Below are 26,392 nucleotides of genomic sequence, written 5' to 3'. Positions count from 1 at the left end.
CAGTCCTGTGACCACTGCTGAGTTTTCCAAATTTGCTGGCATATTGAGTGCAGCACTTTGACAGCATCATCTTTCAGGATTTGAAATAGCTCAACTGGAATTCCATCACCTCCACTAGCTTTATTCATAGTGATGCTTCCTAAGGCCCACTTGACTTCACGTTCCAGGATGTCTGGCTCCATTGCTCCTATCACCTCAATTCTTTCTGTTACTGACCAATGTATTTTTCTAAACTTTTCATTCTTTCTCCACCAGATTTACTAATGCCCTTGATGACTGTTGCTCACTCTCTAGCTGATAGAATATGTTGTTTTTTTATGCTGTCTCTTCTGTTACATAAGATCTATATGGCAGATAATTTTACAAGTATTATCAATTACAAAAGAAAAAATAGAAATGAGTGATAATAGTTATATAATATCATGTAAAGTATCAATGCAGAAATTTAGATATTACAAGAGAACACTAGAAATATGTTATAACAATATCTCAGGATAAATTAATGGCATATAAGGAAAGAGTTCCATCTATAGAAAAATTAATAAAGTAAAAACTGAGAGGATAAAAGAATTTTCATTCTACAGCCCATAATGAAGAATGGAAAAATTATCATTATTATCAGAGTGTGAAGATGACCAAACAGGAGCACACAGACATTGGGTATTTTCCTAATGGACATATGAATCATCACCTCGAGAGTGATCTTGCTAAAGAACAAACATATTGGCCAAAAAATTACTAATCTGATCAGGCTTCTACTTCCAACTATTGATGACTGTTATGCTGAATGTTCAGTGAACAGGGTTCCTTGTACTCATTTGTGTACTATAGTATAAGAATTTCCATGAGAAATCATTTATTATAAATGTGGGTGTGTGCTAAGTTGTGTCCAGCTCTTTGCAACCCCATGGACTGTAGCCCACTAGGCTGTTCATGGGATTCTCCAGGCAAGAATACTGGAGTGGGTTGCCATTTCCTCCTCCAAGGGATCTTCCCAACCCAGGGATTGAACCTGAATATCTTGTGTCTCCTGCATTGCAGGTAGATTCCTTACCTGTTGAGCTGTCAGTATCGTACCTTTAATTTTGAATATTCAGATGAGATTCTGTTTTTCAGCAAAATATAAATTTCAAAGGAGAACAGTCGGAAAGAGATAATTGTAATCAACAGAAACTGAAACTCTAGGCCTAGACACCTAGGTCAGATTAGATTTAGAGGCCAACTATACCATATAATCATCAAAGCCTTTGACTCTTTGGATCACAATAAACTGTGGAAAATTCTGAAAGACATGGGAATACCAGACCACCTGACCTGCCTCTTGAGAAATTTGTATGCAGGTCAGGAAGCAACAGTTAGAACTGGACATGGAACAACAGACTGGCTCCAAATAGGACAGGGAGTATGTCAAAGCTGTATATTGTCACCCTGCTTATTTAACTTATGTGCAGAGTACATCATGAGAAACGCTGCGCTGGAAGAAGCACAAGCTGGAATCAAGATTGCTGGGAGAAATATCAGTAACCTCAGATATGCAGATGACACCACCCTTATGGCAGAAAGTGAAGAGAAACTAAAAAGCCTCTTGATGAAAGTGAAAGAGGAGAGTGAAAAAGTTGGCTTAAAGCTCAACATTCAGAAAACGAAGATCATGGCATCTGTTCCATCACTTCATGGGAAATAGATGGGGAAACAATGGAAACAGTGTCAGACTTTATTTTCTTGGGCTCCTGCAGATGGTGATTGCAGCCATGAAATTAAAAGATGCTTACTCCTTGGAAGGAAAGTTATGACCAACCTAGATAGCATATTCAAAAGCAGAGATATTACTTTGCCAACAAAGGTCCGTCTAGTCAAGGCTATGGTTTTTCCAGTGGTCTTGTATGGATGTGAGAGCTGGACTGTGAAGAAAGCTGAGTGCCAAAGAATTGATGCTTTTGAACTGTGGTGTTGGAGAAGACTCTTAAGAGTCCCTTGGACTGCAAGGAGATTCAACTAGTCCATCCTAAAGAGGGTCAGTCCTGGGTGTTCACTGGAAGGACTGATGCTGAAGCTGAAACTCCAGTACTTTAGCCACCTCATGCGAAGAGTTGACTCATTGGCAAAGACTCTGATGCTGGGAGGGATTGGGGACAGGAGGAGAAGGAGGTGACAGAGGATGAGATGGCTGAATGGCATCACTGACTCGATGGACATGAGTTTGGGTAAACTCTGGGAATTGGTGATGGACAGGGAGGCCTGGCGTGCTGCGATTCATGGGGTCACAAAGAGTTGGACACGACTGAACGACTGAACTGAGATGATACCATATAATCAGGGCTTCCCTGGTGGCTCAGACGGTAAAGCATCTGCCTACAATGTGCAAGACTTGGGTTCGATCCCTGGGTGGGGAAGATCCTCTGGAGAAGGAAATGGCAACCCATTGCAGTATTCTTGCCTGGAGAATCCCATGCACAGAAGAGCCTGGTGGGCCACAGTCTATGAGGTTGTAAAGAGTTGGACACGACTGAGCGACTAACACACACACACCCAAACACACACCCCCATATAATCAGAGAAAAACTAATTGGCATGTTATATAAAGTTTTTTTAATCACAAAAAAATTGAAATTACTCCACATATTATAGCAAACAGGTTCTCTTTGATACAAAAACAAGATATATAAGGAGAACCCCCCGAAAGAGTATTTGACCCAAGTCCACTCCATTGTTCCAGAGTGCACTGGAAAACATAAGCAGAGCAATAGCAAAATAAATGAGAAGTAAGAAAAATGCAAAAAGAAAGAGAATATTTATCATCTGCATATGATTTCTGATATGCAATGTCCAATAACCTCAAAGAATCAGGTACTTTCCAAATCATTCATTTCAGTCCCTTTCTAAGAAAGTAAACTTTGTAGAACAGAATGTGTATGGGAGGCTGAGTCAGCCTGGTGAAGAGAAGGAAGACTGTGATTTGTCTCTGACAGCCCAACCCCTGACCTGGTCCCTGACTGCCTCATGCTCCAACTTCCCCATTTCCCATTGAGGATGGAACATGACTCATTCCAAGCAGTGCAGGATTGTGGTAAGAGAACTCATCAAGATTTTGCTGGGATTTCCCAGGAGGCCTTAAGTCATGAAAAACAAACCAAAAAAGAGAACCCCATGAATGGGAACACAGGAGAAGAACAACAGAGAATGAAGCGGGATCACAGGCAAACGGGCTGCTGGCTGCTTTTCATACTAAAAGCTCCAGGCAACGCTGTCTGGCTGAGACACGCCCTCAGTTACTCTAAAGGGTTCTTGGGTAGGACTACCTTGGTATGAGGGTCAAGATGTCAGCTCAACAGAGGGAGGCATCCGGGGCTTGGCGGAACCCAATGTGAGGACTGCATACAAGACCCGCAGCTACCTCTGCTTGGAAACAGAGCCGGGCAATGTCCGCCACTGCTGGTTGCCCTGGGTGACATCAGGGCAGGGGTCACCGGAAGTCACGCCCCTTGACTTCCGCCTCCCGAGAGCCAGGCTGAGAGCGCTTCGATCTGAGGTGCGGACTCCACTCAGCAGCTGGAGGAGCCACGGGTGCCATCCGGTATCAGGTAAGCCTCTAAGTAAGGACTTAGGGGACCCCCCTGTCCCAGAAAGGAGGGCACCCAGCTGATGAGAGCTCCATCCCAACCACAGGAAGCACAGGCAAGTTCAGGCAGAACTAACACACACTTCCTGTTTAGCAGTCTGATTGAGGTGGCCGCTTTTGTGTGCGGGGCTCGGGGTCCAAAAGCAAAGGCTTCTGAGTGAGTGTTGAGGGGATCCACCCCCCACAGAATAGCAGTAACTAACTGAACCTCAGCCGGGCGATCAGCCCTGGGAGTCCCCGGACAGGGGCGGCCAGAAGTGCTGCTGATTTGTTTGGCCGTTGTAGTCTGAGGGAGTAGAAGCCTTAGTCTAGGGCAAGCAGTGTCATATCGCCACAGGAAGGCATCTCAGGCCACGCAGGAATTCTAATGAGGACCCCCAAGTGAGTTTTTAGGGAATCCCTCTGACCCCAAGACAAAGGGTGTGCACAGCGTCTACTCCTCTTGTCAGCTCTCCATGTCCTATCATGAAGTTCTCCTCACTTCCATTTTGGAGTCTCACAGAGATGAAGCCTTGATTGGAGGCCTCAAGCAGTAAATAAAACGGGCACGTAACCAACCAGAATTCAGTTTGAGGAACAGATGTGAGGATTGTTGGGCTAATCAACCCAAGGCCAGGGGGCTTCTTAGAGCCCTTGCCCTGTTGTCAGTCCTGAGAGGCCCAGGGAATTAGGCAGGCAGCTCCCCTCCCCACTTCCAGCCCCGTGTCTCGGGAAGTGAAAAGCCACCATAGTTTAGCATCTGAGGCCACTCATATACGCCCTGTTTATCTTAGGTGGTGAATCTCATTGCCCATCCTCCTGTCTACCTACTGCCATCCACAAAAGTCATCATGCCTCGGCATCAGAAGTACGGTCAATGCCGTAAGACCTTCAGTAAGTCCCGTGGTTGGGAGGTTGCACAGGTCTCCAGGACACCAAAGAAGACCAATATACCCTCCCAATCTCTAATACCTGGTGATTTTCCCAGTACTTCTGAGAGTTGTCAGAATTTCTACTCATCTGTTGCCACCACCACCACCACCACCACCAGCACCTTATTGATCAAATCAGATGAGTTTTCCCCTAGCCAAAATGTAGATTATAGTCTAAGCACCTCACAGGCTATGTCATACCCTGTGAGTATGCCCAGAGATCCTCTAAATGAAGAAGTGGCTTTGTTGGTGGATTTCTTGCTGCTCAAGTATCAAATGAAACAGCCAGTAACAAAAGCTGATATGATGAAGGTTTTCATCTGCAAGTGTGAAGTCCATTTCCCTGATATCCTCCAGAGAGCCTCTGAGTGCATACGAATTCTCTTTGGCCTTGATCTGAAGGAAGTGGATCCCACCAACCACTGCTATGTCCTTTTAATTCAATTGGGCCTCACCTATGATGGCATGATGCACGGTGAAGCAGGCGTGCCCAAGACCGGCATCTTGATACTTATCCTGGCTGTGATCTTCATGAAGGGCAACTGTGCCACCGAAGAAGAAGTCTTGGAGGTTCTGAATGTTACCAGGATGTGTTCTGGAAGGAAGTACTTCTTCTTTGGAGAGCTCAAGCAGCTCCTCAGTGATTTCGTGAGGGAAGGATACCTAGAGTTCCAGCACGTGGTCAACGCTGATCGTTGGCAATCTGAGTTCCTGTGGGGCCCCAGAGCTTACGCTGAAACCACCAAGATGAAGATCCTGGAGTTTCTGGCCAAGGTTAATGGGACTGACCCAAGTTCTTTCCCATCTCAGTATGAAGAGGCTTTGGAAGATGAAAAAGAGAAAGCTCAGGCCAGAGTTTCAGCCAATTGTCTCTGCCACTACCGGTTCTTGTATTCAGACTAGCAGCTTCTTCCCCAACTAGGGGAGTCAGGGATAGTTTCTTCATGCATTGTCCAAAGAGGCAGTTAGTGTTCATAAAATTTAGGTCTGAGGTGGGACTGAAAATAAGATAGTATGCATGCCTATGTGTCACCATTTTGTATATGTAACTCAAGAATTTTTTCTGTGTATTATTCAAATATTGTTTCTTTTAATATATATTTAGTTGCCTTCATAATCTTCAAGTTTGTGAATAATGTTGGTTACGGACTTAATCTTACAATGAGACTTAATAGTAAGAATTTTATAAAACAGATTGTAAAACCATCCGTCATCTGGAACAATATAACATGGCATTACTGTAGGCATTTACTGGAAATGTGAAGGAAATCAGTATTAAAATAGTTGAGTTTAAGAAACAGAGAACATGTAAAAGAATTTCAATCCATGGCCCTCATATCTTTTATTAAATTAAAAATGCTTGAATTTGCTAACGTGCTTATAAAATTATAAGAAATAAAGTTCAATAAGTTAGATCCCATTCTCACTGTTTGTTTTTATTTCTTAACTTTTATTGAATGTTTGCTCTTTGGAAATCACCATGTTAGTACTGGAAATTGTAGCATAAATAAGATCTAAAACTTCCTCTTATAATTTTTACTTCTAGGATTGACAGTCCAATAATAATAATGGGGGAATGTCTCATAATATCTAACAGACAAGCAAAAGGAGTTAGCAGGAGTTTGAGGTATTCCATGTGAGGCTGTCAAGTATAAATGCTCTGGGGCAAGGAAATTTAGGATTTGGGGAAGACGGAATTCATTCTATGAGAGTTCATTTTAAGTTAAAATTGGATATATAGCGAGATGGACTGATAGAGCGGTAATCAGTGATCAGACCTCCAGATGGTGTGTCTCAGAGTTGAGACTCAAAAGGCAGGAGTGGACCTTGCAGTTACTTCAGGGTCATGGTAGAAAGAGAAATCTTTACTGGGGTAGGAATGGAAGTTTTTTCTAGTCTTGTCCCTGTGCCAGTTAACATAATTCACAAAGTGAGTCTTACACATATTGTCTTTAAGGGATTTTTAAGAGATAACAATGAAACTTTCTCTAGGTGAGAAACCACTGAGTTGGCAAATGTTGCCCTGGACTGGGAGAGCCAGAGACTACTCTGTTTAAGGGATATTTAAATAGATCATTTTCAGTGTAAGTTTGCATAGTCTGAGAAATGCTTATGTTTTGATAAATGTGAAATTAGTGAAGATAAGGGTGATTTTAATGGAAAAAAAAAAAAAAAAAACTATGGAGAGCCACCCTTTGTCTCTTGATTCATTTCTGTTCTCACTACTTCCTAATGCCTCTTGGGATAAAAAGGACCTGGAATCCAAAGTACTAAAAGCACATATAAAGAAGAAAGGTGAAAATGATAATGAAATACAATTTGGAGGTCGTCTAAAGGGCATCATTTACCTAGAATATTGCTATCATTAACCCTGGGGTTCCTTGAGAGCTGACTTTGCCCAGGAGATAGCATTTCCATCTTTTGTGTGTAGGGGTTCAGAATATATCACCCCAGAATATGCCACTTTGGAATATTGATTATTTTGAATTAAAAGTACTTGAGAAACTATGTAGGAGGGACACTGTGACCCTCCTTTGTCCCCCTGAAAGTAGGAGATAAGTCTGTACTGTGAAAGGTACTCTCCCTGTACCAGGAAGGTAGAAGGCATTTTTATAAGAAGGAAAAAAGGAATTGAGAGCCAAGGAGATGATGTAAAGAAATCTTGTTACTCTTTCACCATTTACTACTTCTAGCCCAAACCCTTCTGCCTTGTCAATTCTTTACAAATTTATTGTTTGTATAAAAGTTACCAAAGTTTCCTGATTTGATCACTCCTTTGAGTCTAATGTATTTGTGGGGTTCCTATAACTACTGCTACTGCTAAGTCACTTCAGTCGTGTCCGACTCTGTGCAACCCTATAGACAGCAGCCCACCAGGCTTCCCTGTCCCCGGGATTCTCCAGGCAAGAACACTGGAGTAGGTTGCCATTTCCTTCTCCAACGCATGAAAGTGAAAAGTGAAAGTGAAGTCACTCAGTCGTGTCCAACTCTTAGCGACCCCATGGACTGCCACCCACCAGGCTCCTCCATCCATGGGATTTTCCAGGCAAGAGTTACTGGAGTGGGGTGCCATTGCCTTCTCCTATAACTACATATATATGTAATTAAATTTGTTTTCTCCCTATTAATCTGTCTTTTTATTACAAGGGATTCTCAGCCAAGAACCTAGCAGGGTAGACGGAAGATTATTTTTATTCCCCTACATGTGCATTATAGCACCCTTCCCCTGGGTCTACTGTAGTGTGCCCTCATGTCCAAATTGGAGCCTTAACCTCCTTACCAGCTCTTCTCTGTATCCTCCTCTGTAGCCTGCACCTTCTCCCAGTGCAACAGCCAAGAATCACCTGCCCTTCCTTTGACTTAAGAGTATTCCAATTCCCTGGCAGTCCCATTCCTCACCATGGAATCCCTGTTAGCAATATACCATTCCATGTGTAAGATAATTTTGACAGTGAAATTTATACCTGATCATCACCACTGGACATCTTCATCACATTCTCAAAATGATTTCCAGATAACCTGGTGAGTAAAGACTGATTTGTGGGCTTTCCTGGTGGCTCAATGTCAAAAAACATGCCTGCCAATGCAGGAGACACAAGGTTGGATTCCTGTATCAGGAAGATCCCCTGGATAAAAAAATGGCAACCCACTCCAGTATTCTTGCCTGGGGAATCCCATGGACAGAGAAGCCTGGTGGGCTAAAGTTCATGGGGTCGCAAAGGGTTGGACATGACTTAGTGATTAAACAAACGACAAAGTCTAATTTGGCAAAGAATCAACTAGTTTTGGTACTATATTTCCAAGAGATGAGATTTTGGTACTTTCAGTAGAATTTTAATGGTACCTCTTATTTGAGAATAGGGTAAAAAAAACCCATTTCTTTGATGAGAGTTAATTTTAAGTTATATGTGGATGTAAGACAAAATGGGGCTAAGGGAGTATGAGGGTTATAAGGCTATTGGACATATAAATTGATAAATGAGCTTACCTTGGTGGTTAAAAACCAAAACCTTTCCTATAAGTGATAAATGGGGAAAGACTCTGAAATAAGTAAGCAAACATCTACAGTATCTAAATTTCTGTAAACTCTGGACTCCTCCTGGGAGGTAGAATATGGTTCCTTAGTATTACATTTGGATGATAGATAAATACATATATTATGTATTTCTATTACATAGAAGATGGATAGATAATGTAGGTAGCGAGAGAGAGTCTTGGTTTTCAATATGTATAACTGCATCTGTGCAGTTGTCCGGGTATTTTCAGTCACATAGCAAATGGTAGAGAATCACAAGTTAAAGTTTTGTCAGTGCACCAGTAGGAAGGAGAAAATTCTCAGTATACTATGATCATGGTGAAAGAAAGTGAAAGTGAAGTCGCTCAGTCGTGTCCGACTCTTTGCGATCCCATGGACTGTATCCTACCAGGCTCCTCTGTCCATGGGATTTTCCAGGCAATAGTACTGGAGTGGATTGCCATTTCCTTTTCCAGGGGATCTTCCCAACCCAGGGATTGAACCCAGGTCTCCCACATTGTAGACAGACACTTTACCGTCTGAGCCACCAGGGAAGGATCACAGTGGTTATTGAAGAAAACAGTGCAGAACAATACTTTTGAGTGAAGTATAGGAAGCCCTTCCTGCAGAGATTTACAGTCTTTTTGAAACGTGTATGTGACCCTTTATTGGAAAGCACCTGTTACATAGAAAGATCACATATAATTGGAGAACTGCAATGAACATTTGGCTTCCTCAGAAACTCCTTCAGCAAATGAAGAGGATTGTTGACATAAATTCTAGTAGTTGCTCTCTACTACTGCTGCTGCTGCTGCTAAGTCACTTCAGTTGTGTCCTACTCTGTGTGACCCCATAGACAGCAGCCCACCAGGCTCCCCCATCCCTGGGATTCTCCAGGCAAGAGTACTGGAGTGGGGTGCCATTGCCTTCCCCACTACTACTGCTACTGGGCACCTACTATGTAACAGCATATGAAATAGACTAAAAAGTGCTCATCCATAACTTGACTTCCTTCCTGGCTTCATGGGAAGGCTATATTGCCCAGTTTGCTTGTTCTTAGAAGGGGTCATGTGACTAGCCCCTCTAGCTGAGATATGAGCAGAAGCAATGTTTGTCACTTACAGGACAACACATTTGAGAACCAGACTATGCCAAAGCCTTTGACTGTGTGGATCACAATAAACTGTGGAAAATTCTGAAAGACATGGGAATACCAGACCACCTGATCTGCCTCTTGAGAAATTTGTATGCAGGTCAGGAAGCAACAGTTAGAACTGGACATGGAACAACAGACTGGTTCCAAATAGGAAAAGGAGTTCGTCAAGGCTGTATATTGTCACCCTGTTTATTTAACTTATATGCAGAGTACATCATGAGAAATGCTGGACTGGAAGAAACACAAACTGGAATCAAGATTGCCTGGAGAAATATCAATAACCTCAGATATGCAGATGACACCGCCCTTATGGCAGAAAGTGAAGAGGAACTCAAAAGCCTCTTGATGAAAGTGAAAGTGGAGAGTGAAAAAATTGGCTTAAAGCTCAACATTCAGAAGACGAAGATCATGGCATCCGGCCCCACCACTTCATGGGAAATAAATGGGGAAACAGTGGAAACAGTGTCAGACTTTATTTTTCTGGGCTCCAAAATCACTACAGATCGTCACTGAAGCCATGAAATTCAAAGACGCTTACTCCTTGGAAGGAAAGTTATGACCAACCTAGATAGCAAATTCAAAAGCAGAGACATTACTTTGCCAACAAAGGTTCGTCTAGTCAAGGCTATGGTTTTTCCACTGGTCATGTATGGATGTGAGAGCTGGACTGTGAAGAAGGCTGAGCGCCGAAGAATTGATGCTTTTGAACTGTGGTGTTGGAGAAGACTCTTGAGAGTCCCTTGGACTGCAAGGAGATCCAACCAGTCCATTCTGAAGGAGATCAGCCCTGGGATTTCTTTGGAAGGAATGATGCTCAAGCTGAAACTCCAGTACTTTGGCCACCTCATGGGAAGAGTTGACTCATCAGAAAAGACTCTGATGCTGGGAGGGATTGGGGGCAGGAGGAGAAGGGGACGACAGAGGATGAGATGGCTGGATGGCATCATGGACTCGATGGACGTGAGTCTGAGTGAATTCCGGGAGTTGGTGATGGACAGGGAGGCCTAGCATGCTGCGATTCATGGGGTCACAAAGAGTCGGACATGACTGAGCGACTGATCTGATCTGATACCACTAAAATGATTTCTCTTCCATCCACTAGCAAACATGGGGACCTTATGTTAAGATGTGGAAGTACAAGATGGGGGCAGCCTAAATCTCTGGGTTACCTGGTAGCAAAAATTCCTTACCAAATCAATCAGATTTTATGTGTACAAGAAATAAACTCATTATATTAAGATATTCAGATTTCAGCTGTTGCCTATTCCATCAGCTAGTAAAAATTTTATCTGATTCATGCATAACTACTATTTCTGTTGTTAGACTTAAATATTTTAATAATAAAGCTAATCATGTATTCTTGGTACAAAAATTCTAAATATAGGCAAATCATAATCTCCATCTTTATAATATCCCTTCATAATGCAGCCACATTCTTAGAGGTAGCTACAATTAATAATCTAGTATATTATTTCAAAGTTAATTCTAAGCTTTCTCATATATAAATATATTATAAAAATATTTTACTATTTTAAAACATAATGGATAGTGATACACATAATATTCTGCTATGTATCTTTCCCACTTAACATGAATACAGGATTTCTCCATGACAACACATATAGATTGTCTTAACTTTTATAACTGTCCCCATAGCATGTATTGAGGGCATGGCAACCCACTCCAGTATTCTTGTGTGGAGAATTCCATGGACAGAGGAACCTGATGGGCTGCAATCCATAGGTTCGCACAGAGTTGGACACGACTGAGCGACTAAACACAAGCACCATAGCATGTAGTGGCATATTTAACCATCTCCCTGGACAGACATATTATTTGTTTCCCATTTGTTACTGTGACTTATAGAACTGAAAGATTTCAAACATGACTTCTTGGGCTAAAGTCTCCTGTTCTGATAGCAAGGTAGAAACTGGATTACAGTGGATAGTGTATGGAGATTGTAAATTTTTATAAATATTGCAGAAGTTTATTCCTCCAAATAATCTAGCAATTCATAGTCCAACAGATTAATGCATGTGATTACCATAAACACTATACTTAAATTACTTTATAAGTCAAAAGTGCTTAATTTGAAAAGCAAAGATTTGATCAAAATAACCAGTTGACAGGGGATAGGGACAGACAGGACATTTACACTTAGTGAAGGATAAGGATTCAGGGAAAGAGCAATGAAAGAGACAGCATATAGATCCAAGTCCAGAGAGCCGAAAGCAGGCCGATAGTCAAAGTTCTGAATACAGGTGTAGACTGGAGAAAGAACCAGAAGGAGAGGAAGTTGTGAATCTGGGTGGAGAGTCCAAGAGAACTCATATGAATAGACTGGAAAAAATCTCTGAATCACCACTAGCAGCTGGAAATTGTATGACTAAGTGGGGAGTTCTACTGATGAAAGTATCAGAATTATCTACCATCCCGTGGAATTCCCCCACCTTCTGTTATGTCAAACATAGCTGTCTTTCCTGCATCATCTAACAGTGTTACTGGTGGATTCTGGGAAAGCTACCTGTCTTGACTACTCTGGTGATCCACTGAACCTTTGCCAGTGTATCAAGCTGAAATCTGTCTTGATTCCTGCTGGCAATAGGTATTGTTTTATGTGTACAGTGAACCCTCTCCACTGAGGCTGGGGCTACATGAATGTTAATGAGTGACGATGGACAGTTGAGATAGGCCAGAAGTACCAGTGAGCAGTGGAAGGCACCATGCAACTGCAAGGAGGAGGAAATTTGAAGGGAGACATCCTAGTACTCGTTTCCTCAGTTTCGCTTCAGATAAAGCACAGGTGTAGACATGTCTCCTGAAATAATCTAGATGGTATCCCTAACACAGACTGCTTCTTATTTTTCTGAGTTTGTGGCACACCAGAGAGTGGGTATCTTCTGACTATAATCAGTGGTCATATTACCAACAGGTACTGCCTAGGAGACAGGGTTAACCTGAGGTTCAGAGATTTGCAGATTGGATTCAGAGCCTGTGGAAATTGTACTCTTCTATTTTGATATGCAGATACCACCCTTATGGCAGAAAGTGAAGAGGAACTCAAAAGCCTCTTGATGAATGTGAAAGTGGAGAGTGAAAAAGTTGGCTTAAAGCTCAACATTCAGAAGACGAAGATCATGGCATCTGGTCCCATCACTTCATGGGAAATAAATGGGGAAACAGTGGAAACAGTGTCAGACTTTTTTTGGATCCAAAATCACTGCAGATGGTGACTGCAGCCATGAATTTAAAAGACGTTTACTCCTTGGAAGGAAAGTTATGACCAACCTAGATAGCATATTGAAAAGCAGAGACATTACTTTGCCAAAAAAGGTCCGTCTATTCAAGGCTATGGTTTTTCCAGTGGTCATGTATGGATGTGAGAGCTGGACTGTGAAGAAGGCTGAGCGCCGAAGAATTGATGCTTTTGAACTGTGGTGTTGGAGAAGACTCTTGAGAGTCCCTTGGACTGCAAGGAGATCCAACCAGTCCATTCTGAAGGAGATCAGCCCTGGGATTTCTTTGGAAGGAATGATGCTCAAGCTGAAACTCCTACTTTGGCCACCTCATGGGAAGAGTTGACTCATTGGAAAAAACTCTGATGCTGGGAGGGATTGGGGGCAGGAGGAGAAGGGGATGACAGAGGACGAGATGGCTAGATGGCATCACCAACTTGATGGATGTGAGTCTGATTGAACTCCGGGAGTTGGTGATGGACAGAGAGGCCTGGCGTGCTGTGATTCATGGAGTCACAAAGAGCTGGACACGACTGAGCGACTGAACTGGACCGACTGATTTTGAACTGACTGTGGGTTATGGGAATGTGAAGAGTCTCATACAAGAAGCATCATACATACTGTTGTAAGCATTCCCAACTCCAAGACATCATTTGAGCCATAATAGACAGCCATAATAGACTGTTCAAATAACTATAAATATCATTTATAATGGGAGAATTTTTTTAGTTTATTTCTAGTGTTCATTTTAGATAGCAGATAATTTTAATGTCTGCAACATATTTAAGTTGCTAATTTCCATTTTTAGGAAGAAAATCTTAAAAATCATAGTGGACTCAGAGTGAAGTATTATTAGTTGCTAGCCTTAGAAAAACCATAACCAGCCCTGAGAACTTAAGGAAGCCACCCAGTCTAATTATGTCTAATGGCACAATGGCATGAAGGCATTAAATCCATCTGTTCCATCAAGTTTAGTATTTCATGCAGTGATAGAGATGGATGAGAAAAAGGAAAACTTTTCATGAGAAGGAGAAAAAAAATTGGAGCCTCAATTTCTCTTTGACAATGAAAGACATTTTTAACTACTGGGCTTCTGTGTAAATTTTGATTTAAAGAGAAAAAAATTATAATTGTTCAATGTTTAGAAAAACAGTATCAGAAAACCACTGAACAACACAATCACTATTTTTTTAGGGCGCAGCATTTTGTATTTCCATTAGTGGCATATACTTACTGAAATACTTTCTCATTTATAATAACTGTTTTATGATGTGTTTCTATATTCTAGAGGGTTGGGTGAGTTGGTAAGAATGACATGCTGTGACTTAGGCACTATCATTTCAGGGTGTTGGTTCACAGGGGCAAACTGTGCCAAACATTTCAGGTGGCAATTTCCAATTAAGTTTTTTTTTTTTCTTCCATGGTAAACATTTTATTTTTCTACCTTAGGTGCTTATGGGGGTAAAAATAAAACGTCATTAGGGAGAAGCACAGATGAACTATTTATGGAGATGAGGAAAATTCACAATGGCTTGAATGTCTGTGAGCTAAGTATACTAGCACAAGTTCACTAAAGCAAAGCAATTCACAGCAGAACAAAACAAGCAGGAAAAAAAAAAAAGCCATACAGATTTTGAAAAATAGCATCTATGAAAAAGTCTGTGGGAAAATAAAAGGAAATAACCAATGACAACATCAAGCATCTTTAATGAGGTGAGCCAAACTGCACACATTGGGCCTAAAGGATGTGTGTGCACGCTTGTTGCTAAGTCGTGTCTGACTCTTTGCGACCCCATGGGGCCCGCCAGGCTCCTCTGTCCATGGGATTCTCCAGGCAAGAATACAGGAGTGGGTTGCCATTGCCTTCTCCACAATTAAGTTATTTTTAATAGAATTTGAAATAAATTGATGTTTTATTTCACATTTATTTTTATTTAATTTTTTAAAAAATTTATTGTCATTTGTTTACAATGTTGTATTACTGTCTTCTGTATATCAAAGTGACTCAGTTTTATATTTATATATAATACATATTCTTTTCCATTATGGGTTGTCACAAGATATTAAATGTAGTTCCTTGTTCTATACAGTAGAACCTTGTTGTTTATCCATCCTATATATAATAGTTGGCCTCTGCTAATCCCAAACTCACAGTCCTTTCTTCCCTTACCCCTCCACCCCGACTCCTTGGCATCAGCAGTCTGTTCTCTCTATCTGTGAGTCTGTTTTGTAGATATGTTGATTTGTGTCATATTTTAGTTCCATGTATAAGTGAAATCCGGAGAAGGCAATGGCACCCCACTCCAGTACTCTTGCCTGGAAAATCCCATGGACAGAGGAGCCTGTTGGGCTGCAGTCCATGGGGTCGCTAAGAGTCGGACACGACTGAGTGGCTTCACTTTCACTTTTCACTTTCATGCCTTGGAGAAGGAACTGGCAATCCACTCCATTGTTCTTGCCTAGAGAATCCCAGGGACGGGGGAGCCGGGTGGGCTGCTGTCTATGGGGTTGCGCAGAGTTGGACACGACTGAAGCACCTTAGCAGCAGCAGCAGCAGCAGATTTTTTGATGATAGCCATTCTGACTGTTATGAGATAAAACCTCATTGTAGTTTTGATCTGCATATCTCTATCTGTATGTCTTCTTTGGAGAAATGTCTGTCTATTTATTTTAAATTTTAAATTTTTCCTTCAAAGAAACTCACCCTATATTTGTGAAAAATAAAAGCCATATCTAATTTCATCTATAGTCTTAAAGTCTAAACATTATTTCTAGTAAAAAGATAAATGGGAAAAGAAAGCATGTTTCCATTTAAATGTGCTTTAATTTTATCTTAATATCACAGTTGATATTTAAACATTAGCATTAATATTACTTTTCAAATGATAAAAATTAAATATTAAGAAATACAAATGTATAGATAGCAATAGGGAAGTTATAATATATAAGTTAACTGTAATAATACTTAACAGTCTTCTCTAGTCACCCGTAAACTTGAACAGGATACTTTGAACTCTTCTGAAGAATTATCTTGAAGTCAAAGCTCTCTGCAATGTAATTGCAGCTTTAGGCCAGTTACCCTAAGGACATGAAGTCTTTAAATGGGATTGAATTTAAAGAATTATCCTAGGAAATGCTGCTGAAAAAAATTTCTGGTAAAGTTTACATGTTTTATTCTAATTAAAATGAAAATACTCAGGATAAGAAAACACATCTTAATATTTGCTAGCAAAAAATCAGATGTTTGCTTTCTTCTCTTAAACAGATGTTTCCATATGTTTAAAACTCATCAAAGTTTCTTTCACTGTTCTAAACTTTTCACCTAGAAGTAGCAACATATAAGTACTTGTAGTGAACTTGGGCTTATGAAAAAATCTAAAACCCTACTTAAAAATCTAAAACCCTTCCCCTTCTTGGAGAAATATGTGGGCAAACTTTTATATATGGAGACAAAAACATGAACATCAGGATTGGATTTGGGTTATAGATATCAACATCTTAGTTTCAAAAATGAAAAATATAAACTAAAAGGATATACAAATGAATTAAAATATATTTCAAGAGTTAAACGTAATATAGCGATCCCTGTATTACTTTTAAAATGTCACTAATTGACCATGACTGAAATGTAGACACAGCAAATAGTATATTGAGATTAATCACAAGATCTAAGCTGAAGTGTTACAGAGTAAATTAGAAGAGTTAAAACATGAATTAGAGTATTCTAAAATAACACTGACCTCAGAGTCTCCAAGGGAGAAGGCAATGGCACCCCACTCCAGTACTCTTGCCTGGAAAATCCCATGGATGGAGGAGCCTGGTGGGCTGCAGTCCATGGGGTTGCTAAGAGTCAGACACAACTGAGCGACTTCACTTTCACTTTTCACTTTCATGTACTGGAGAAGGAAATGGCAATCCACTCTGGTGTTCTTGCCTGGAGAATCCTAGAGATGGGGGAGCCTGGTGGGCTGCTGTCTATGGGGTCACACAGAGTCAGACACGACTGAAGTGACTTAGCAGAGTCTCCAAGACCTCATAAAAGCCAGTCAGATATCAGAGTGACTCAGACACCATCCCTTGCTTTAAAGAAATCTGTAATTAAGAAAAAGAGCAATGACAAGTAGACAGACTATTGTATTACTAAGTAAAAAATGACAAAGTATTCAAGCAGAAGCCCAGAGGAGGAAGTGGCATTTGAGATGGGCAATGGAGAATGCTAAAATTTTGAATATATTGTGTTTGGGGCAAGGCAGAAGATACATTCTTTCAGAATGGAAATGTGGTATAAGGCCAGAGGTAAGCATAATGTTTGTTCAGGAAAGAAGTACCATTTGCATCATGCATAGGAATAGAGGAGACAAGAAGTGGGTGATGAAAGTAAGGGATGCAGTGGTCCACAAGCGAAGCCCAAGAATACTGAAGTGGGTAGCCTATCCCTTCTCCAGCAGATCTTCCCAACCCAGAAATTAAACCGAGGTCTCCTGCATTGCAGATGGATTCTTTACCAACTGAGCTATCGGGGAAGCCCCGTAAATAGTGTTGCAATGAACATTAAGGTACACGTATCTTTTCAAATTATGGTTTTCTCCAGATATATGTCTAACTAGAAATCAGATTGCTAGATCATATGGTAGCTCTATTTTTAGTTTTTAAAATAACCTCCATACTATTCTCCATAGCAGCTGTACCAATTTATATTCGTACCAACAGTGTAAGAGGGTTCCATTTTCTCTGTACTCTCTCCAGAATTTATTGTTTGTAGACATTTTGATGATGGCCATTCTGACCAGTGTGATATGATACGTCACTGTAGTTTTGATTTGCATGTTGGAGAAGACTCTTGAGAGTCCCTTGGACTGCAAGGATATTCAACCAGTCCTAAAGGAAATCAGTCCTGGGTGTTCATTGGAAGGACTGATGCTGAAGCTGAAACTCCAATACTTTGGCCACCTCATGCAAAGAGTTGACTCATTGGAAAAGACTCTGATTCTGGGAGGGATTGGGGGCAGGAGGAGAACGGGACAACAGAGGATGAGATGGCTGGATGGCATCACTGACTCGATGGACATGAGTTTGAGTGAACTCCAAGAATTGGTGATGGACAGGGAGGCCTGGCGTGCTGCGATTCACGGGGTCGCAAAGAGTCAGACGAGACTGAGCAACTGAACTGAACTGAATAATAGTGATGTTGAACATGTTTTTATATGCTTTTTGGCCATGTGTATACTTCTTGAGAGAAATGTCTATTTAGATCTGCTCATTTTTTGATTGGGTTGTTTTCTTTCTTGATATGGAGCTACATGAACTATTTCTATATTTTTGAGATTAATCCCTTGTTGGTCATTTCATTTGCAAATATGTTCTCCCATTCTGTGGGCTGTCTTTTCATGTTGTTTATGGTTTCCTTTGCTGTATAAAAACTTTTATGTTTAATTAGGTCCAATTAAATTTTTTTTATTTTCATTATTCTAGAAGGTGGATCCAAAAAGATACTGCTGTAATTTATGTCAAAGAATGTTCTGCCTCTTTTCCTCTAATAATTGTATAATTTCCAGCCTTACATTTAGGTCTTTAATCCATTTTGAGTTTATTTTTGTGTATGGTATTAGAGAATGTTATAATTTCATTCTTTTTACACATACCTATCCAGTTTTTCTAGCACTGCTGATTGAAGAGATTCTCTTTTCTCCATTGTCAAATGGACAATGCTTTAGCATTGTCAGTGAAGCAAAAGTAGATGTTTTTCTGGAATTTTCTTGCTTTTTCTGTAATCCAACTGATGTTGGCAATTTGATCTCTGGTTCTTTTGCCTTTTCTAAATCCAGCTTGTGCATCTGGAAGTTCTGTTTCACATACTATTGAAGCCTAGCTTGAAGGATTTTGAGCATTACCTTGCTAGCATGTGAAATGAATGCAATTTTGAAGTAGTTTGAACATTCTTTGGCATTGCTTTCCTTTGGTATTGGAATGAAAACTGACTTCTCCAGTCCTGTGGCCATTGCTGAGTTTTTCAAATTTGGTCGCATATTGAGAGCAACACTTTAGTAGTATTGTCTTTTAGGATTTGAAATAGCTCAACTGGAATTCCACCACTTCCACTAGCTTTGTTCATACTAATGCTCTCTAAGGCCCACTTGATTTCACACTCCAGGATGTCTGGCTCTAAGTGAGTGATCACACCATCACAGTTATCCAGGTCATTAAGATCTTTTTTGTATAGTTCCTCTGTGTATGCTTCCCACCTCTTCTTATTATCTTCTGCTTCTATTAGGTCCATACTGTTTCTGTCCTTTATTTTGCCCATCTTTGCATGAAATGTTCCCTTGGTATCTCTAATTTCCTTGAAGAGAGCTCTATTCTTTCCCATTCTGTTGTTTCCCTCTATTTTTTGCATTGATCACTGAGGAAGCCTTTCTTATTTCTCCTTGCTGTTCTTTAGAACTCTGAGTTCAAATGGGTATATCTTTTCCTTTTCTCCTTTGCCTTTCACTTCTCATCTCAGGTATTTGTAAGGCCTCCTCAGACAACCATTTTGCCTTTTTGCATTTCTTTTTCTTGGGGATGATCTTGATCACTGCCTCCTATACAATGTCATAAACCCTATCCGTAGTTCTTCAGGCACTCTATCAGATCTAATCCCTTGAATCTATTTGTCACTTCCACTGTGTAATCATAAGGAGGTCATACCTGAATTGCCTAGTAGTTTTCCCTACTTTTTGCAAACATTTGTTTAGCAAATATTTATTTTTCCATCACCATGTGAATTGCCTGCCTCCCTTTTGAAGGGACCCCTACTTCTCCTTCCATCAGATGGCACATAAAGCCTCAATTGCCTAACTTGTGTTGTGTCTCATTTTTCTGATGGGGTCCCTATATATGTGTGATTAAATTTTATTTTTTCCTGTTAATCTGTCTCATGTCAATTTAATTCTTAGACTAGCCAAAATAGCTAGTGGACTTCCCTGGTGGCTCAGATGGTAAAGAATCTGCCTGCAATTTGGGAAACTGAAGTTTGATCCCTGGGTCAGGAAGATCCCCTAGAGAAGGGCATGGTAACCCACTCTAGTATTCTTGCTGGGAGAATTCTATAGACAGAGGAGACCGGCAGGCTACAGTCCATGTTTGCAAAGAGTCGGACATGACTGAGCAACTAACACAAATGACCAAAATAACCTAGAAAAGGTAGAAGGACATTTCTTCCTCCCCTAATACTTTTTTCAGGCAATTCTCTTGGGAGGGATCCAAACAGTATCACACTAGATTCCTTCTGCATTTCCCATATCTAAAGAATACTCGGGCATCCTGGCCTTATCATTAGTGAAATGTTGTTGGCTCTCCAAGTAACCCTTTTTCTCTCTGTTTATTATATCCTTTCAGACCCTGATAGCTCAGTTGGTAAAAAATCTGCCTGCAATGCAGGAGACCCTGGTTCGATTCCTGGGCCAGGAAGATCCACTGGAGAAGGGATAGACTACCCACTCCGGTATTCTTGGGCTTCCCTTATGGCTCAGCTGGTAAAGAATCCACCTGCAATGTGGGAGACCTGGGTTCAATCCCTGGGTTGGGAAGATCCCCTGGAGAAGGGCATGGCAACCCACTCTAGTATTCTGGCCTGGAGAATTCCATGGACTGTATAGTCCATGGGATCACAAAGAGTCAGAGATGACTGAATGACTTTCACTTTCAGACCTTCTAGCCGTTGTTTCTAATATCGGGATTTATGACCCCCATATTCTGGGGAATGTCATATGTAAAGTTCCCTAAATAGTTTATTACAGCCCCTTCTATCACTTGCCTTCATGAGAGATGGGCACAAACAACAGCACACAAATAACTCTCTAAAGGAAACAGTCTCCTCCCCTCTTCAGCTACTACCTTTGTATACCTTTGAATTATATGGTACAATTGTTTGGTTCTTGACTTTTGAGCCCTTAAACAAAACTGAGTCAGAGAGCATCCCATTTCAATGCCTGGCCATGTTATCATTATATTATTATTCCTATCCCCCACACTGTCCATGGATAAAGAGTTAAGCTACAAGTATAATTATTGGCAAAATTTAGTGTGGCTCATTTAATCTTAATAAATAATGCTCATAATGGTTTTTAATAGTAACAGAGCTCTCATCTATTTAATTTTCTTTTCCAGACAGTTCAAGGTTTACAGAAAAATTAACAGGAAGATACAGAAATTTCCCAAAATATCTTGCCATCTCATTTATTTAAAACATTTTAGTATTTATCGATGCAGTTCCTTGTTATTATTTATATATCCCAATGATTCAGACAGACACAGTCATAGTTCAGATAGAGTCCTTGATTCATTCTATTTGGTGATTATAGGCAGTGTGAATATTAGATAATGGGGTCTGATAGTTGGTCTCCTTTTACATCCTCCATTTTCCAGGACCCATGGTTATTGCCTTGTTAATCAAGGCTTATTGAACCATGCTACTAGTCCACTGGAGGTAGTTGGCCCTTTTGTTCTCACATTCATTTTGTCTCCTTGGCACTTCTCTGAATTTAGTGCTGAGCTTTCTACTAATCACACCATCCAGCTATTGACTAATGGTCACACTACTGAAATAAAAATATAAACATAATGTAACAATGTCAGATTACCCTATTTCTATTGTCTATGTGCCTTCAAATCTTGCAACATCAATGATAAATATTGAATGCTGAAATTTAAAAAAATAATTTATAATGTCTGGAAGAATTACAAACTTCTTTGTAAGTAAAGATTACTTTTTGGTTCAATGAAATTGAAATTAGACACACTGAAAGAACACGATGCATACAGATTTAAGACTTCAGCACCACCTTAATTTTAAGAATATATAAAATAACTGAAAGACTAGTGTCACAAACATTGAATATTCTTTGCTTGAGCAAACTGTTTAAAAATGAACACATATTTCATTCAGAAAGTGTGGGGGCATCTTCAGATGGTACATAAAATTAAACATTGTTTTTTGTTGTTCAGTAGCTAAGTCGTGTCTGAGTCTTTGTGACCCTGTGCACTGCTGCACACTTCCCTGTCCTTCACTACCTCCTGGAGTTTGCTCAAACTCTTGTCCATCGAGTCGATGATGCCATCCAACCATCTCATACTCTGCCACCCCCTTCTCCTCCTGCCCTCAATCTTTCCTAGCATCAGGGTCTTTCCAATGAGTTATTACCAAATATACCTGCACTCTGCTCCTCTAAAGAAAATAGCAAAGCAGCAGTATTGTTCATTCATAAGAACTACGGCTATTAGCTTGGTGCAAATATAATTTCTGTTTCAGACTGAATTTTAAATCATTATAACTAGGCTCAAACACATCTTTATTAATCAAAATAGGAACCATTGCAACCAATGCTTTTTGTCAATGAGAAGTAAGTTTGTTTATTCCTATAGTGTAAAAATCTGTGCTTTAGGATTCAGTGAACTCTTGGAAAGAATTTTCTGCCCCTGCTAGTTGTGGAAGTGTTTTCCCTGCAGAAAGTTGTCAGATGCTTGAAGAAGTAGTAGTCAGTTGGTGAGAGGTCAGGTGAATATAGTGGATGAGACAAAACTTCATAGCCCAATTCATTCAACTTGTGAAGCATTGGTTGTGTGACATGTGGTGTTGTGGAGAAAAGTTGGGCCCTTTCTGTTGACCACTGCTGGCTGCAGGTGTTGCAGTTTTTGGTGCATCCCATCGATCTGCTGAGCCTACTTCTCAGATGTAATGGTTTTGCTGAAATTCAGAAATCTGTAGAGGATCAGATGGGCAGTGGACCACTAAACAGTGACCATCATTGCTTTTTGGTGCAACTTCGGCTTTGGGAAGTTCTTTGGAGCTTCTTCTTGGTCCAACCACTGAGTTGGTCAATGCTGGTTGTCGTATAAAACCCATTTTTTGTTGCACATCACAATCTGATCAAGAAAGAGTTCATTGTTGTTGTATAGAAGAGAAGATGACTCTTCAAAATGACAATTTTTCTTTTGATTTTTGGTCAGCTCATGAGGCACCCGCTTATTGAGCTTTTTCACCTATTCAATTTGTTTCAAGTGTCCGATGACCATAGAATGATAGACACTGAGTTCTTTGGCAACTTCTCATGTAGTTGTAAGGGATCCACTTCAGTGATCCTCTCAGTTGGTCGTTGTCAACTTCCGATGGCGGGGCACTCTGCTTCTCATCTTCAAGGGTCTCGTCTCCTTTGCAAAACTTCTTGAACCACCACTGCACTGTACGTTCATTATCAGTTGTTGCTGTTGTGAGTTGTCTCTGCTTCTTTACAACCCATTTTGAAGTGGAGTAAGAAAATCATTTGAATTTGCTTTTTGTCTAACATCATTTCCCTAATCCAAAATAAATATAAACTAAACAGCAAGTAATGTCATTAGCAGAAAAACAAAGTGAGAAATGTACATTAAAGTGATGTATAATATAACCACATTTATTTATGAATGTACTCCAATATCAAATGGCAAATTTCAACAATGCAAAACTACAGTTACTTTTGCACTAACCTAATATTATTTCATTAAAAATATTGAAGTAGCATAAGGTAAATAGTAATACTTTCTGTTCTTTTGGAACAGTAGTTCTTTGAAAACACAGTTCAGAATGCCCCAAATGCCAGATTTTGCTAAGACTGTAGTCAAATGAAAGTACTTAGTCTTGTTAGAAATTCCACTTAATGTTATAAAATGGTCCATTGTTGCTTTTGGAACCACTACAAGATTACAGGGTGACAAAATTTTCATTAGCAATCCAGTGTAGTAACTGAAGCAAAGGGTCCCAAGAAGACATTATCATAGCCATGATCTATTGAAGAAGACTCTGTTACTAAGGTGTGAGAAAATGTTAATCAGTGAAAAATGTTAATTATAGTGTTAAAAGGCTTTATGCATATACACAAAAATGAGCTACTGGGAACAGAAGGATTAGGATGTGAGCAAGGACTGGCAAGCATTCCAAAGGCCCCTTATTCACATGAGAAGGGGTCTCTTTATTAAATAGAACATATGCATTTTTTTCTTTTGCCACAGTTAAATCACCAGGTTATGAATTTTCAAACACAGACTAGATCTCTGGTATTTTTTCTTCTTATTGTTATTTTTAATGTGGCTTCCAACAACCATCTTTGTTAAGAATGGAAATTTCTCCAAACAGTAATTGACTGGTACCTTGTGTTTTGGGGCAAGTCCACAGAAGCTCAGGCCTAAGACATTTTGGTTGGTTTTCAGTTCTGCTGCCAGCTCGAACTCTAGTTTTATCACAGTCACCAGCTCATTCATCTTCTGTGACTTTTCAGTGCTGGTATTTTGAGAATTGGTTTTCTTTGTTTACAAGTAAATGGTCTGCTTAAACTAACCGTAGGTCTATCACAACGGTCAGGTCAGATCAGATCAGATCAGTCGCTCAGTCGTGTCCGACTCTTTGCGACCCCATGAATTGCAGCACGCCAGGCCTCCCTGTCCATCACCAACTCCCGGAGTTCACTGAGACTCACGTCCATCGAGTCAGTGATGCCATCCAGCCATCTCATCCTCTGTCGTCCCCTTCTCCTCTTGCCCCCAATCCCTCCCAGCATCAGAGTCTTTTTCAATGAGTCAACTCTTCTCATGAGGTGGCCAAAGTACTGGAGTTTCAATGGTCTGCTTAAACTAACTGTAGGTCTATCACAATGGTAAGTTTGTTAAAAAGGAGATTGTTGTTGCTGTCTAGTCACTCAGTCATGTCTGACTCTTAGATTCCATGGACTGTAGCCCACCAGGCTCCTCTGTCAATGAAATTTTCCAAGCAAGAGTACTGAAGTGGGTAGCCTTTCAGAAGGATCTTCCCAACCAAAGAATTGAACCCAGGTCTCCCACATTGCAGAGTCTTTACTGTCTGAGCTATCAGGGAGCCACCAGGAAAGCCCCCAAAAGGAGGTTATCAAATGATAAACCCTGAATTTCTAATTTAGGCCATCTTGGGTAAAGCCTTAGTATTGCATCTTAATAAGCATTCTCAAATAATTCTATGCCTGAAGTCCGTGGTGTACATTTTAAGTTAAATTGTTAAATTACTTTAGGTTCTGGCCCTGCACTAATCCTCACATCAGTACCTCCTAAGTTCTAGAGGCATAGTTCAATAACAGAAACCATTTCCTTTACATGTAGATATATCCTAGGTTTAATTTTTTAACCTGGACTCCACTGAATATACTGACAAATTTATTAAAAACTTCCTCTATTTGTGTGCTGTAAATCTCCTTCAGTAATTTTACTCTAAAATGAGCAAGAGGTACAGCTGGTGTTGGCCACAGACCTGATTTGGGACTTTTCACTTTATGACATAGGGACTATATTTGGTTTTTGGCCATGGAGAAACATTCAGAAAGAACCAATTTTAATATCATTCCTTAACATTTTAAAATGTCCAGTGAATAAAAATTCTGAACCATCTAATATTTTATTTTGTAATGCAGTCCATGGTATCTACACTGTCATCTATCCAACACACCTGGGCTCTTTAATTAGTACATAGTTAAATGTATTTTAATGGCATGTATATCAAAACTGTTATTATAAAATGTAACTGCAATAGTTCTGTTTATGAACACATTTTCCCTAATATGTACTACATGGCCTATGTCAAAATAAAGTGACAATGGAGAAGAGAAAAGAGAGAGGAAAGAGAGAGGTTGACTGAGATTTGTTCTGATTCTAGAGAAGAAGCCAGAGAGTTATTTGATCTTGGTCTCCAGATGGGAAACTGCATATTTGTCTCTTATTACTTTCACCTATTTTTCTGCAGAATCTGTGGTGAATGAATCTTTGTGTGGGGAGTCACATTTTAAGTACATAAGAATGCATCAATGGCTTCAGTAAAGATAATAATTATATTAATTTTATATCTGTTAGCCCTTTTATATATTAATCCACATTTTAACCATCAACTTTTTTTTTACAGCTAAACTTGTTTGTAACTTTATTCTCTATTTCCTGCCATTTGTAGATATTCTTGACAATGATAAGCCATAATTTGACCATGACAGTGCCACCTTCCAAATTTGTCTGTCTGTATATACATGTCAAATTTTATCCCAGTACCCCCTCATCAAAGATACTATGCTGTTGCCATACTTCGCCAAATAAGATTGACTTATTTAATGTTTATTATCCTCATAGTATTTTTTTTGAAAGGAGAGACACCCAGAAGATATATTATTCTTTGACATTTTTGATCATTTAACTGAGCTAAAATTCACCTCACCTACAGTATTTTAACTATTTTAAATACACAGTCCAGTGGCTTTGGGTACATTCAAAATATTGTGTAACCATCATCACCATCCAATTCAAGAATATTTTCATCAGCCTGAAAAGACAACCAGCTCAGACAGTAAAGAATCTGTCTGCAATGCAGGAGACCTGGGTTTGATCCCTGGGTCAGGAAGACTCCTGGAGAAGGAAATGGCAACCTGCTCCAGT

At 40.1% G+C, this 26,392-nt stretch overlaps 1 protein-coding gene across 1 annotated transcript; it reads left to right on the top strand.

The window, feature by feature from the left end:
* Positions 1-4,449: 4,449 nt before the first annotated feature.
* Positions 4,450-5,433, top strand: LOC102265690 (melanoma-associated antigen B16). The gene has a single exon (XM_005892623.2). It carries the CDS (start codon positions 4,450-4,452, stop codon positions 5,431-5,433), a length of 984 nt encoding a protein of 327 aa, XP_005892685.2.
* Positions 5,434-26,392: the final 20,959 nt, after the last annotated feature.

This window comes from Bos mutus, chromosome X (genome assembly GCF_027580195.1).
Source record: "Bos mutus isolate GX-2022 chromosome X, NWIPB_WYAK_1.1, whole genome shotgun sequence".
Classification (NCBI taxonomy): Eukaryota; Metazoa; Chordata; class Mammalia; order Artiodactyla; family Bovidae; genus Bos; species Bos mutus.
This window is presented reverse-complemented; position numbering and strand designations above follow the sequence as displayed.

Bases quoted from the DNA above. Each gene is read 5' to 3' on its own strand.
- LOC102265690 (XM_005892623.2), top strand. From the start codon at position 4,450: ATGCCTCGGCATCAGAAGTACGGTCAATGCCGTAAGACCTTCAGTAAG.